Raw genomic sequence first — 15,579 nt, 5'->3', positions numbered from 1 at the left:
AGGAAGTCTGCTTCTATATTCTCCACTCCTGGAATGAATATAGCCGATACTGCAGGAACATTCTGTTCCGCCCATAGAAAGATTCTGGACACCTCCCACATGGCCAATCTGCTGCGTGTACCTCCCTGGTGATTCAGATACGCCACAGCTGTGGCATTGTCGGTCTGAATCCTCAAGGGGGAGTTCCTTAACCTGTCTCCCGCCAAGGAAATCACTTTCCAGACAGCTCTCAGCTCCAAGATGTTGATTGGCAACGCTGATTCCTCTGCCGTCCACAGGCCCTGCAGCCTGAGATCCAGGGCTACTGCCCCCCAGCCCCTGAGACTGGCATCGGTAGTTACTATCAACCAGTCCCAGGTCTGTAATGACCGACCCCACTGAAGGGAATCTACCTCTGTCCACCATTTCAAGGAGTCCCGAGTGTCTGCGGACAGCACTATCAACTCCGTCTTCATGGTCAAAGTGTTTCCTGACCAGGCTGACAAAATGTTCCATTGGAATACTCGAGAGTGGAACCTGGCAAATTGAAGCGTTTCGAATGACGCCACCATTTTCCCCAGGAGTTTGAGGCACCTCCATACTGACAAGCTCGGAGCCCTGAGGATCTCCTGAACTAGATTGACCAGGTCCCTGGCCTTTATCTCCGGGAGGAATACCCGATGGAGATGGGTATCCAGTATGACTCCCAAGAACTGGATCCTCTGTGATGGTACCAACTGAGATTTTTGTAAGTTTAAAATCCAGCCGTGAGCCTGCAAAAAACTGATGGCCTCTTTTAAATGACTTTGAAGCAGTGTTGCTGATTCTGCTTTGAACAGGAGATCGTCCAAATAGGGTATTACTGTGATTCCCCTGAGCCTCAGCACTGCCGCCATCACAGACATTATTTTTGTAAATACCCTTGGCGCGGTTGCTAGGCCAAAAGGTAACGCCCGGAACTGTAAATGCAGGTCTCCTATGGCAAATCTCAACAGCATCTGATGTTCCGGGTGAATGGGAACGTGCAGATATGCGTCCTGGACATCCATGGACGCCAAAAATTCTCCCTGGTCCAGACTCAGGAGTACAGTTCTCAAAGACTCCATTTTGAAATGGTCTACCCAAAGGTGAACATTTAAGGACTTCAAATTTAGTATTGGTCTGAAAGACCCGTCTGGTTTGGGCACCAGGAACAGCGTGGAGTAAAATCCTTTCTTCCACTCTGCCCTGGGAACCGGGACTACCACCCCTTTTTCCAAAAGGGAATGAGCCGCTCTCATAAGAGCTGTGCGCAGGAGCGCCTGCTTTGGTATGGGTGTGGGGATGAACCTCTTTGGAGGCCGCCCTCTGAAAGGGATTTTGTAACCCTGGGTAATAATCTCTAAGACCCAGGTATCCTGGTCTAAAGAAGCCCAAGCGTCTCTGAAGTGTGTAAGACGCCCCCCCACCTTTATCCCTGCCGGGCTGATCCCCTGGCAGTCATGCGGAGGGTTTTTCCTCTCCTTTAGAGGCAGGCTTCTTATTGAAAGAGCCAAACTTGGACCTTTGGGATTTGCCCCTGGAGTTCTGGAACTTTCCCCTGAACGATTGTCCCCGAAAGGACGCACCACCTCTAGGGGAGGGCCGAAAGGACGGCCTAAAAGCAGCAAATCTGGATGACTGCTTTGTTGAGGAGGCCGGCAGAAACGTACTCTTGCCGCCTGTGGCTTGTTTTATAATCTCCTCAAGCTCAGAACCAAAAAGTAACTTTCCCTTGAAAGCTAACATTTCTAAGGCCTTTTTGGACTCATTGTCTGCTTCCCAGGCCTTAAGCCAGAGTACCCTCCTGGCATTTATGGAGACTGTGGATACTCTGGTAGCCATTTTAAGAGCTTCCTCCTCTGCTTCCACCGCATATTCTGCAGCGGCCTTAATCTTTTCTGCTACCAGCAAAGCACCGTGGTCAGCCTGCAGCATGGTGCATAGCTCACCAGCCCACTCTATAATGGCCTTAGAGACCCAGGCTGAAGCAATAAGGGGACGCAGGGTAAACCCCACCCCTTCAAAAATAGCCTTGAGGTTTCCCTCTAGCTTTTTATCCACAGCGTCTTTAAAAGCTGCACCACCCTGTACAGGCAATACCGTAGCTTTTGATAAGCGTGCCACAGAAGCATCCACAACAGGCACCTTTTCCCAGAGTTCAGAATGAGACTCCGGCATGGGGTACAGACTAAGGAATCTTTTAGGCATCTGTAGCCTCTTATCTGGGGTTTTCCAAGCCCCTTCCAATAGTTCCTGTAACCCCTCATCTGAGGGAAAAGTAACAGCCTCCTTTCGCTGTCGCTTAAAAACACCCTTAACAGGGGTCTTATCCTCAACAGACAGTTTTAACGCCTGTTTTACAGCCACAATAAGATCCTCTATACCAGCAGCAGAGGTCTCTTCAAAATCATCACCCTGGTCCCAGGGTGTGTCAGTATACTCTCCTTCCTCTTCCTCTAACACATTAGGCATAGCATAAGACCTTTTAGGGGTCCCTGTAACATCATCCATTTTGTCCAGTATTTCACTGAATCTGTTGATCCCCTTAGCAGTATCCTGCATCACCTGAATAAGTGCAGGATCTGCCTGGGTAAGAGGTAAGGAGCCAGACGACTGCTGAGATGATGGCATAGGTCTCTGTGATTCTACCAGCACATCACTCTGCCTGTCCAGAAGCTGCACCAAAGCGTTTACCGACCTGCCTAGGGCACTGGCCCACGCAGGTTCACTCTGCTCTCCCCTATGGTGTTCACTGCCCATGGGTCTCACATCAGCGCAAGTAATACATAAGCCCCCCTTGGCCATCTGCTCAGGGACAAACTTTTGTGTGCAAACATTGCACGCGCTCAGTGCACTAAGGACTCCCTCCCCCAAAACCACAGCCTGATGCTCAGACATGATGCAAGTGAAGCGTATATATATATATCTCAATATACACAGTGCAAACAATTGTACAAGCGTTTATACAAAGTCAATGCACCCAATCACTTAGCTGTCTGTAGGTTTCAACTGCGGGGAAGCGATGCCCAGGAAATCCAAGTCACTCTGCCAGGATCAATAAGCCAGCTCAGCTCCGCTGCAAGCGTTCTGAAAGGCGCCAAAGTCAGAGTGAAGGAAGAGACCAAAGTCCCTGCTGCTGCGGGGTCCGTGACCTTTTGGCGCCAACCACCCCCAGCTAGCCGCTCCTTAGGTAGGATTTCCTTGTTCCAGTATCTCCCCCTCAAATGGGGACCACTTGGAACATGCCTGTCACAGCGCTGCTGTCCTCTCAGTCAGGAGCTCAGCGTGTAAGCTCCGCATAAAATGGCCGCCGCCATCACGGAGCGCCTGTCCCCCATGATCCCCACCTAAATGTGGAGCCGGTTTCAGGCTACTCCGGAGCCCAGGCAGCCTCTTAATAGAGGCTGTAAGCGCAGCACAGGGAGACCAGACAGAGTCTACCCTGTGCACAGAGAGCTGACAGGACGCGCTTCTGTCAGCTCCTGCTGCGCTAGCAGTGTGAGGATTCACTATGAAAATCCTCACACTGTGCCTACCTAGCTAGGGTAATAGTTAATAAAATAATAAAAATCCCCTAACTACTCTAATTCTTCGGCTGCTCCTGCAGCCCTTTAGAATAGCACCCACTCCAGTGGGCACCTAACACGAACTGAAGAGTCCAGGGATGCAGTAGGGGAGGAGCCTACCCTCTAAAGCTTTAGGATAGGTGCCTGGCTCCTTCGGACCCTCCTACATCCCAGTGTTGAGCTGTGTCACCAGGACCATTGAAAGAGAAATGGGCAAAATATTGGCAGTCAGTTCAACAAATGTCACAACAACTGAAATTCACACCCTTTCAGACTAGGACAAATGAATAAAAAATGATTTAGCTTAGTCTGAAAGGATCCTTTAAAAAAAAAAAAAACAGTTGTGACCATGGATGAACACGGGGGTTAACATGGGTCACAGTGCAGTGTGAATGGGTAACCTGGGTCGATATCTGCCATCCAGTTAATCGCTTTTAAGAAAGCCTTATCTCTCTCACTTGAGACTTGTGCATTGAGGAGTCAGGACTTAAGGCCCCCATACATTGAGGCGATTTGGTCCGATTTCGGCCGATTGCGACCAATCGGCCCGTGAATTTGGACCAAATTGCCTCTCCCTGACATGCAGTCGGGTCCGATGCGCGGTCCGGTGCGCATCGGACCCGACTAGGTGGTCGGACCGGCTGGTGGGAAGCAGGGACGCATGTGATCTATAACAACGGATCGCATGTGTCCCTGCCGCCGGAAAGGTCCCGGCGGATCGCACTCTGTCGGGTGTCCGTACACTGCTGCGAGACGTCGCAGGCAGTGTATGGGCACCTTTACTGTAACAGTAGTTTGTGTGTTTGTATGTGGCAGCGCTTTATTTTTATTTTTATTTTTTAATTAGCTATGTAAAAATGTAGGATCTCCTCCTGTTCTTGGCTGCTTTAGTAATCCCTCTCTCCCATTCACAGGTGAATAAAGATGGTTATAGCGAAGTCATGGACTATGGTGAAGCACTTCGATGGTGCACCAAAACCTGAAGATTTCAAGCTAGTAGAGACAGAGCTGCCACCCCTGAAAGATGGAGGTAATGGATAATAAGCAGTTCTTTTTCTAGTATTTGATACTTAAGAACATCTCATGTGTTTTGGGGAGGCAGGGGCTGGGGAACCCATATTTTACAAATGCACTGTATTACTAAAGCAGTACTCTGTGTTTAAGGCTCTTAACACTTATTAATATCGTTATGTCAAAAACTGTACTGTACCGTTTCATTATAATCCATAAAGGGGAAGTCTATATTACTATACAGTATATCATTAATGTGTTTGTTTTTTTTTTAAACAAATATCTATATAACGTTTTTCAATGCAATGCAATCTAGAACAAAAAGTATGTGCAGCACATACTTTTAGATCTGTGCGATGGGATGTGCGTGGGAGCACGCATCTCATTGCACCCGTCAATTGTACCGTGTATGGGCACCTTAACTTATTGTAGATGTGTGTGCAGACTACCAATATTTCACTCAAGTGCAATGAAAAAAATTCAGGGCTGTGAGCATCTCTGAATCAGGCCCTTACATGGAATGTCCCTCTGTAGTGGACAGTCCGGGTGTTTGATGATACCATTTGCATCGAATGGCATCATCAAGGTTCCGATTCTGCAAATCACCCCCTGTCTTTCACACTTACTCTAGATCCGACATGTGAGAATGTAAAAGTTTGCTGGTATGCATGAAAATGATAATGCTAAATGCGTTATGTGATCAACATACTATAACTGCTCTGAAAATTATGGAAATTATAATTTTTACTCCACAAGTCTGGACTCTGTCTGATAGTCTTTATATCTGTTTACAGAAATATTGATGGAATCAGTCTTTCTGAGTGTGGACCCCTATATGAGGTAAATATTAGTAATAATTAAAAACAATGTTTAATTTCAGATTTTTGAGTGCTACACAAAATGGGATAATGCATCCACCTCTTTCCCCGTCTTCTTATCTCTATCATCCCTGTCCCCCTCTTCCCCGTCTCTTTCTTTCACCTCCCCCACCTCATCTGTGTACTCTCTCTCCTCTTTGACACTTTCCATCCCTCTCACCTGTTTCTTGGCACAATTGATGGGAACATTAATGGTTAACCCAGTGGTTCCCAAACTGTGTGCCTAGACACCCTGGGTTGCCTCTGGACACTTAGAGGGGTGCTCTGGGTTGGTGGTTCAGTACAAATTTAAATTATTTACGGTCAAAATACAGTGCTTGTGTCTTTATAAAGTTTGTGGACAAACAAACGTAAATACTATTCTTGTCCACATAATTGATCCTAAGGATGACAGGGTGGCCAATCCTGGGATCGGTGGGATCCTGGGATTTGGCCCCAAAAACCCCAGGGTTGGAGTCTCCAATCCTGGGATTTCGGGATTAGACTGCGCATGTACAGTCGAATGTCGGGCAGCATCTAAGCACTCGTTCAGACACTGTCCGGCTGTTCCGAATGCCTGGCCTACGCCAATGTGCAGCGTGATGGTCAGAGGTCATGCTTCGCAGGCTGAACAGTCACTATGCCCGCCTCAGGCATTTTTTATATTAGAGAAGGGATTGAGCATTTTTCAATCCTGAATTCCGGGATTGGCTTCCCTAGATGACATACAAACACAACATTTTTTTTTTTTTTTCTAAATTTCCAAATAATAAACTTCTGGCCTAGGGGAGCCTTGGAAAAAATCTAAGGTTCTAATGTGCCATGACTTGGTTAACCATTTAATGGCCATCCCTAGCTTTATCCTAAGTGCATATGAGAAAAGGCCATGGTCTCTATTCCTATTCCTAGCAGCGGTCAATGAATGTTGTGATGGTGGCCGGGCCTCCCTACAGCTCGACTGTACAACTGTGTACAGTATGTCAAGCAACAACCGGGTGTAGTTTATCAGGTAGACCAGGCAGGGGCAACCTGTGGTTCTCCAGCTGTTCTGGAATGACAAGTTTCAGCATGCATGGCCACAGTTTTAGCATTCCTTATAGCAAAACTGTGGCAAGGCATGCTGGGACTTTAACAACAGCTGGAGAGCCGAGGGGTTGCCTATGCTTGAGATAGGCAGTGTCTAGGATAACAGTCAATAGGTTGACATGAAAAAGGTCAACACATGGTGACACCTGTTGACGTGGAACCCCAATTAGCATAATTTGTACCCTCACATGGCTTGCTTGGCTCCCCATGCTTTGGGCTTGGCACCTCACTTCGCTCAGCACACTTTACCATTCTCTCTTGTCCACGTGGATGGCAAAGTGTTTTTTTTTGTCGACCTTTTGACCATGTTGACCTTTTTGGTGTCGACCTATTGACTGTCTATCTGGACACTGTAGATCTATCAACAGGAAATATTCTCAACCTCTGTCCTCAAGGTACATCTTCATGGAAGGTTTTACAGATAGCCAGGCTTCAGCACAAATAGTTGATCTGTGGTACTAATTAAGCCACCTGTGCTCAAGCATGAATATCACTAAAACCTGAACTGTAACTCCACTAGGGTGAGGTATCGCATGCGGTACCTTGCATGCACTATCCAGCCAACTCACCCAGCAGCTGCCGGACAACAGTATTGCAAATGATACATTGTATGCAAAAGGACCGCTTACAATGTATCGTATGCGATCCTGGCAAAGACTACGGGCTGCCATGAATATTCATGGCAGCCCGTAGGATCTATGACTGCGATGCGGGGTGCACGGAAACGTGATCGTAGGAAAACGCATAAAAGTGGCCATATTGACTAGTGAATGGCCGCCTTAAGGGGTAAATTTACTAATATGGGAGTTCTATTGAAGATGGGATGTTGCTATGGACAACCAATCCGATTCTATTTATTAACTTCTAGAAGGTTTTACATAATTTAGAAGTCGATTCTAATTGGTTGCTATGGGCAACACCACATCCTAAACAAAACTTCCATCTTGGTTAATTTACCTCTTAATGTTCCTAGAGGACCAAGGTTGGGAATGCCTGCAGTACTGTATGTGTGTGTGTGTGTGTTCCCTATATATAGGATTTAAAGGGTGTGAAACCATACCCATCAGTGGCTTAGTCTAGAGTAAGGTGCTATGTACTTAGTCATTGTTAGGTAACCACCAACGGTTACGTTATGCACATGTACAGTTAACACTACAAATTTGTATTTGCGCAAAGGTTCTTTGCTGCGGACATCATTAGATGCACTACTGGATGACATAAAAAAGAGGCAAGCAATGGTTAGCTGCACAGTGAGGAGTCAATTTATCCCACATTAACTAAACTCACACAGAGGGGTCGCCAGCACTGGTTCCGATTACTGGTTTATCCTCAATATTGTGACTTTGCTGTATTTATGGTTAACCTATTGTGTTTTATATTTCACAGACCATACAGTAGACGAATGATGAAAGAAGGGGATGTTATGATAGGAACTCAGCTTGTCAGGTAATAAACCATATTGTGTCTGTTAAATTAGCTGTAATGCACAATTAAAATAAGGATTTTTATATAAAACAACAACTGGTTGTACAGTGCACAAGGTGTTCTGATGTGCAATACCCTTTGAATGTTTAGCTTCTAGAACAAACTACTATCCAGGACATGATGTATTGTTGAGGATATATGCAAGGTAGCAACTATCTGAACATTTGTGTAGGTTAAACTAGAAGCATATAAAACAAGTTTACATTAAACTTACACCATACACTGTACATTTACAGTATAACCCCCTTTGTTTGTAAACATTTGCTTTGCTGTGCAAATACACTCACTAGGGCTTTGAGAATGCTTAACACAAAAAGGACTAATACAGAAAAGCATGATATATGTATAAGCAACAATGAAGCGTCTGCATTATGAGTCAGCCAATCACTAGCGGTTATGCAAAAATGGCAAAAGTCATAAATAAGCCATATCAAACTGACATGTTAATCTTTGTTACTAGACCCAATATAAATGGTGTACACTTCATAATATAATAAATACTACCCCTGTCATAATTTATTTTAAACACAAATAAAAAAAAGATGTTCTTTTAAATATTACAGAATTCTTAATGTTACTTGCCTGTTTATTCATTATATGATTAAATATTATGTGAATAAATAGGTAGAAACAATAGTGCAGTGTATTATATGCAGTGCTTTGGTACAGTAGTTCAATAAATACATATAAAAAACACTACTAGTATTGCCCCATGAAGGTATAGGAACTCCAATTAGTGAGTCTCTCGAAAATGAGTAACTTACGGATCTGATGTGGTGTATGGGAGCCTTCCTGGTCAAACAGAACAATCCAGATAATGCCTCTGCCACTATATATAAAATCTGGATGACTACAGCCTTTTGCAGGCCACTTGTGTGGGGAGGTGGGTGTCGCAATGTAAAACTAGAGATCCTTAGCCCATGCACTCTTCCGATGTGTCGCATGCAGGTTCACATGCATTACAACTATGCAGTCCTTTTTCCTATGTATCGTATGCAATCCCAGTCAAATTAGATAAATCCTTATGACAGCCATGATGACCTTGCATCAGATTGGATTTGGAGGTAAGTCTCATACAATATGGCAATTTTCACACCATTTATTGGCCCATGGGTCGAAATTGTTTGAAACTTTATTAGTGTATGGACACTTTTTAGTATTCTGTTGCAGTAATTGCGGATGATAATGCTTTTGGGAGTATAAATCGGCAGGGATCCTCAGCCCTTTAGGTGCAAGGTAACTATAAACAAAATCAGTGAGGAGAGCAAGGTCAAATTTCTAGCCAGTATCAACCTAGGGTGGTATGACATACTGCCACTTCCTGCCACCACTGTGTTTTTGCTGCAGTAGAGAATGTACCAGTGCTGGGTCCGACTATGGGATCCAAGCCTTTACAGCAGTGGCATTGTGTGGAGATGTGTCCCTCTGGGAAGACACCTCTCCATTGGAGGCACCAAACTTGGGAAGGAGGCTGAGTTGTGAGAATCAGGTCCCGGCAGATATGCTGATTAAAGTTGGCATGGCCGCCAGCCTATCCTGGCTCGCGGACCAGGAGCCAATCAAAAGAAGGGGATGGCTTTTTTTAAAATATGGCATGAGCTAATCACGGCTCACAGACCTCACAGAAGCTTCTCATTAGAATGCACAATCTGCTCCAGATTCAAAAAGTGGCCAACTGTAAACTACACAGCATTCACGACCTGATGCTCCTGCCTCCGTCCCAGCGCAAAGAGAACTTAAGTGGTGTGGGGGCTGAAAGAGGTGAATGAGACCCGTATTTAAGTAAATAAGTGAGATGTCCGCATGGGGGTGAGAGAGGGAAATCCCCATACCCCCACTTCTTAATTTCCACTTTGAGCATTGTTTGTAGTCGAAAAAGTGAATCAGCCTTTGTGTAGGCAGTGAAAACACATTAATGCTGATTCTCCTTTTGCGGTGCATCTGAGAAATGTAATTCCTATAAAACCTATGGTTTATTTGGCGCTGGTTATTATGAACAAAATTAATTTTCAAAACCTATTATTTGTAACAGATATAACTGGTCCAATAGTCATGAAGATAAGTTTGTGTCAGTCTGAACTCTTCAAAATTCATTTGACTTTTCTCTTATATTTTGTCTTCCTTAGGATAATTGAAAGCAAAAATGCTGCCTTCGCAGTGGGAGGATATCTGGTTACAAATTGTGGCTGGAGAACACACATCATATCAGATGGCCAAGGACTGCACCTTTTACCTCCCTACTGGCCTGAATCTCTGCCCAGATCTCTGGCACTTGGAGCTGTAGGCATGCCTGGGTAAGTTGCATTGGCAAGAAGAAACCCATCATCAATTTAGCTCGTAGGCCTAAACAGATCATATCATTTCCTGCAATACACAGATGACGGGATTGTCCTGAGGGTAGTCAATATTAGAAAGACCCTGTTAAATTAAAATTATTATAAACCTGTAATGTAGTCTCCTTTCAGACAAATGGGTACTTATGTAGTATCTGGGCTGCCGATTTTTTGATTGTATGCCTTAAGTTAAGGCATACAATCAGATGCGATGCGATGCGATATCGCATCGCATCGCATCGCATCGCATCCGATATCGGATGCGATGACCCGATTTTTCCATAGGAATCAATGTTAAAATGATTCCTATGGAAAAATGGGTCCTTTTCATACCCCTACTATCCAAGTGGGCATGGAGTTGGATATAAACCTGTGGCGAGCGTAGCGAGCCACCGAGCCCGAAGCGTGGCGAGCGAAGCGAGCCCCGCGAGGGGACGGTATTCGTCCCCTCGCGGGGCTCGCTTCGCTCGCCACGCTTCGGGCTCGGTGGCTCGCTACGCTCGCCACAGGTTTATATCCAACTCCATGCCCACTTGGATAGTAGGGGTATGAAAAGGACCCATTTTTCCCATTGAATTCCATGTTAAAATGGACTCAGTCCATTTTAACATTGATTCCTATGGAAAAATCGGGTCATCGCATCGCATCGCATCGAATCGCATGGTCGCATGCGATGCGATGCGATCTCCCGATCCGACCCGATTTAGAAATCGGCAGCCCAGATACTACATAAGTACCGACAAATGTTTTGTAGGAAAAAGCATTAGGAGATGTAATTGACTGCTGTGTTTCTCACCTAATTGTTTTATTATCAGTTTAACGGCATATTTTGGCTTATTGGAAATCTGCAAACCTAAAGAAGGAGAAGTGGTTCTTGTCAATGGTGCGGCTGGTGCAGTTGGGTCAGTAGTTGGACAAATTGCAAAAATCAAAGTAAGTACATTTAAGGAAGTTTATTAAAGTTACCTCGTGTGCTTTTCCTCCCTTACTTCAACCATCTTTGATGGCACAAAATCCTGTGGTTTTCTGCCACCCTGATACTTATGTCAGTGTCCTCTGCTGATGCCGCTATGTTTATGTACCCTGCACTTGTTCTCTTTTGTATTCAACTGTTTCACTTATTTGCTTATGTAATCTGTTATTGAACATTGCGGATCCCTTGTGGTGCCATATAAACAAAGGATGATTATAATGATGATAATAATAATAAATGAAAGAAAATCCATGCCCAGGTTCTGGTTTAAAAAAAAAACCATTGAGCGTTTCACTGTACCAGCCCCCTGTCCATCCCCGCACCCGCCCCATTCTGAAGTGAATGTGAAGTGTGATACTCACCAAAGGGGCTAGAAAAATGAGTTGCACTTAATGCATGTGAATTGGGATGTGATATTGAGATGTTAATACACCACCATTACACACATATAATGTTTACAATTGTTTGCAGAATCAGGGAGTGTCAGCTTTTCTTAATACTTTGCATAGTTTCTTGTAAGAAAAATGTATATTTTTTTTCATATTAACTTGCGGTTTCTGCATCAGGGCTGTAAGGTGGTTGGATCTGCTGGCTCAAATGAAAAAGTCACATATTTGAAAGAAATTGGTTTTGATGAAGCATTTAACTACAAGACCGTGGACTCCTTAGAGGAAGCCCTGAAGAAAGCATCTCCGGAAGGCTATGACTGTTATTTTGAGAATGTAAGTTTAAATGCTGCAGTCAAAGATAATACTACCTTGTAGCTATTCCACAGACTGGTGTAATACCAGTGGCAGAACTTCCAGAAACATTGGGGGTGTTTGCTGCTGGACTTAAGGTGTCCCTTCCACTATTCTCCTAAGCCCCAGCTAACTTTATATGTGATTTTAGATACAGGAATACTTGTCACCGTCCCAGGGCCATTGTGTGTGTCATCCTGCCCCCCCAAGATCCGAGTATATACATCTGTAGGTCCACCTTAGCCCCAGAGTGTGCATTACTATATCCTCCCCCTGGTCCTGGTATATGTGTCATCGTATCCAAAATGCACCAGAAAGAATGAAAACCTCTCCCACTCTCCCTCTAGGCCACAATGTGTGTCACCATGTTGTCCCCAGGTTTCAGTGTATGGGCCAGGCTTCAAAAGTGATAAAATGGAGAGTGATAAACAGCCAGCCAATCAGCTCTTGACTTCCATGTCATAGACTGTGTTTGAAAAATGTCAGACAGGAGCTGCTGGTTGGTTGTTTATCACTCTACATTTTATCACTCTTTGAAGCTTAGTGCATCTGGTCCTATGTGTTCATGTCCCATTTAGTCCCCAAAATACAATCAGGAGCTGGTTTGTTGGGACTTTATCTTCATCGACTTTTTCTCTCTCCAAGTCTTCGTGCATAGACCCCTTGGAGAGTTAAAGTGGACAGATTTGATTGGTACTTTCTATCCCCAGTCTTTGATACATCTCACTTTAAAAACATAAAAACTAAAGTATATATGGGGTAAATTTACTAAGAGTTCTATAAGATTCTAGTTTAATTAGTATATTCTATAAATTCATAGAAAGAATCTCATTGGTTGCTATGGGCAACCTCCCATCTTCAATAGAACGCTCATTTTAGTAAATGTACCCCTACATTTTGTATTTTATTTTCTTGAAGTAAAACCATAGTTAAGAAATGTGTCTGCACTTTGACAGTCACTGACAGGGGCTGGTCATTATATAGACTGTGGCTGGTTCTTATTGGTTAATCAGCATTTTCTGCTCTGCAGGTGGGTGGGAAGTTTGCAGATGCCGCTATTCCACAAATGAAGGACTTTGGAAGAATTTCGGCATGTGGTGCCATCTCCCTGTACAATGATGAAGTGCCTCCATCAGGTACCCCTTCTATCAAATTATACACACAAAAACTTTACATCTAAATGTTACTTTCACACAAACTACAATACACTTTCAAAACAAACTATAGAGAACTCTGTTCCAATTTATAAATGTGTCTTATTGCTGAGTGTTGTACTATTCAGTGGGCAAAGCTATAGGGAATGTCAGACATAGGACCTAAGTGAACCATATCCCCAATAGGCCCAATTATAAAACGACTTGCTTTGTTTTAACATCTATTTCCAGGTATAGTCTCTCTTAGGTCATGCCTCAGGTAGACCTCCCAGTAACACTAAATATAAAATAATGGTTGTACAGGAATACAGATGTTTACTTAAAATTAATCATTGACCCAAGATGGCGATTGCAGCGGATATACAAACTGGAGAAGCAGTATTGATGGCGCTGGATTTTCATGGTGAATGTTGAGAAATGTTGCTCAAACGATGTTTTTTTCATAAAAGATGAAAAATGAAACAATATGTAGGTTTTAGAAAACTGATCATAAATCAATGGGATCAACATAAACGACCATAGGAGGTGTACCAAACTCACAGTGGAGTAGGCTAAGTATGAACGATCAGGGCCGGTGCAAGGCACCGGAGCGCCCCAGGCGAGTCGGGGTGGGGGCCCCCCGGTGTCTGCCGCCCGGGTACCTGTCCTGCGGCGCTGTGTGTATATAATGCTGGCGGCGGCGGCGGCAGCGGGGGGTCCCTGCAGTCAATAAGAAATAACGAGCGCTATCCGCCGGGCTATGTGGAAGCGCTTCTGTTTTGGAAACACTGGCCGCACGGCGCACGCTGATTGGCTGAATCTCAGCCAATCAGCGTACGGCCAGTGTTTCCAAAACAGAAGCGCTTCCGCATAGCCCAGCAGATAGCGCTCGTTATTTCTTATTGACTGCAGGGACCCCCTGCTGCTGCCGCCGCCAGCTTTATATACGCACAGTGCCGCAGGACAGGTACCTGGGCGGCAAGGGAGGCGAAATACTGCCCTCCAGTGGCCGGCGCCCTAGGCAAATGCCTAGATTTGCCTAGTGGTGGCGCCGGCCCTGTAACCGATTAGTAGGGACCTTTCCAGTGGTCCCTCACCAATATTGAGGCTGCAAGGATTTATCATCACGCCTTGGGACTTTCTTTTATCCTCTTTTTGATTGCAGCAGATATGTTTAATAAATGTAACATGCGTTCCCGGCAGATCCCGTAGATATACAGTACTTGCAGAGATCATAGCAAGAAGCAAGACAGCCAAGTTGATACAGAATACCAACTGCAGTTGGTTTTTCCTGTTGTTTTAAACCTTCAGGATTGTTAAAATGATTTCACCGCTGTCCATTGAATAGCAGTCACTACATCCTACATAAAAGCCTCTTTTTTGATTATCGATCTTCCCATTGTCATCCTAATGCTTGTGTCAACATTTTGACCGTGTCACTGTTACCCATGTCGACCTATTTCATGTGTTGACCTAAGGTATGTTGATCTTCAGTGTTTGACCCAATGCATGTCAACCTTAATTTGGTGGACACAATGAGCCATCCATCCCTGCAGCTTCATCAACAGCTGTGATAGATATTATTTTTTTAAGTTCTCGTACAACTAGAAAGATATTTGTTTTAATTATGGTGGCAATTATAGGACAGTCTTCATCCATGACATAGATGCCATCAGTGGGGTAACCAGAAATTTTGTTCCCCCCAGCCAAAAAAAATCTGGCGCCCCCTCCCATTTTTTGAAACCTATAGCATTCCATGAAGGGTGTGTGGCAATGCTTATTAGACAATATGCCACACACTGTAATGTCTATTACATATTATACTACACACTATAATGACCCTTACACATTATTCCCCTTACCATAAAGCCCATTAAACATTATGTCACATATTGTAATGTTCATAACACATTATGCCACACAAAGTTATGCCACATTATGCCACAACGTAATGCCCATTGCACATTATACCACACACCTTAAAGTCAATTACACATTATGCCACACACCGTAATGCCCATCACAGAATATAACACATTATGCACACATGGTGAAACCCAATATATATTGAATGAGGTCAGCTTCCAGGCAATCAGGTTGCTGGTGTTCAGTATATCGACACTGGCATCCCAACTGCCATTAGAACACTGAAACTGGAACATTTAAGCGCATCAGGATGCCAACAACGGAATGTCAACAGCCAACAATTAGCCGTAAGTATGCTGTAACGGGTTAGGGAGAGGCCAAGGTGGATTAGGGATAGGCAGTACTGGGGGTAGGGAAGGGGTATAGAAGCTACTAGGTTTAGAAGTGTACATACATTGCACTTTAAGCTGGCATATTGAAAGTTATTTCCAGTGCTGCTGCAGGCACCATTGACACCACCTCTATACCC

At 44.4% G+C, this 15,579-nt stretch overlaps 1 protein-coding gene across 1 annotated transcript in view; it reads left to right on the top strand.

Annotated features, from left to right (window-relative positions):
* Positions 1–15,579, top strand: part of LOC146075191 (prostaglandin reductase 1-like) — a 40,699-nt gene that overhangs the window by 16,107 nt on the left and 9,013 nt on the right. Inside the window, exons 2-8 of the mRNA XM_083184172.1 lie at positions 4,481–4,596; positions 5,372–5,417; positions 7,907–7,966; positions 10,132–10,299; positions 11,154–11,271; positions 11,878–12,033; positions 13,082–13,187. Of these exons, the coding sequence (XP_083040298.1) occupies positions 4,491–4,596; positions 5,372–5,417; positions 7,907–7,966; positions 10,132–10,299; positions 11,154–11,271; positions 11,878–12,033; positions 13,082–13,187 (760 nt within the window). The 5' untranslated portion in view covers positions 4,481–4,490. The remainder of the gene's footprint in view (positions 1–4,480; positions 4,597–5,371; positions 5,418–7,906; positions 7,967–10,131; positions 10,300–11,153; positions 11,272–11,877; positions 12,034–13,081; positions 13,188–15,579) is intronic.

The sequence above is a fragment of the Crinia signifera genome, chromosome 1 (genome assembly GCF_055691185.1).
Source record: "Crinia signifera chromosome 1, ASM5569118v1, whole genome shotgun sequence".
In the NCBI taxonomy this organism is placed as follows: Eukaryota; Metazoa; Chordata; class Amphibia; order Anura; family Myobatrachidae; genus Crinia; species Crinia signifera.
This window is presented reverse-complemented; position numbering and strand designations above follow the sequence as displayed.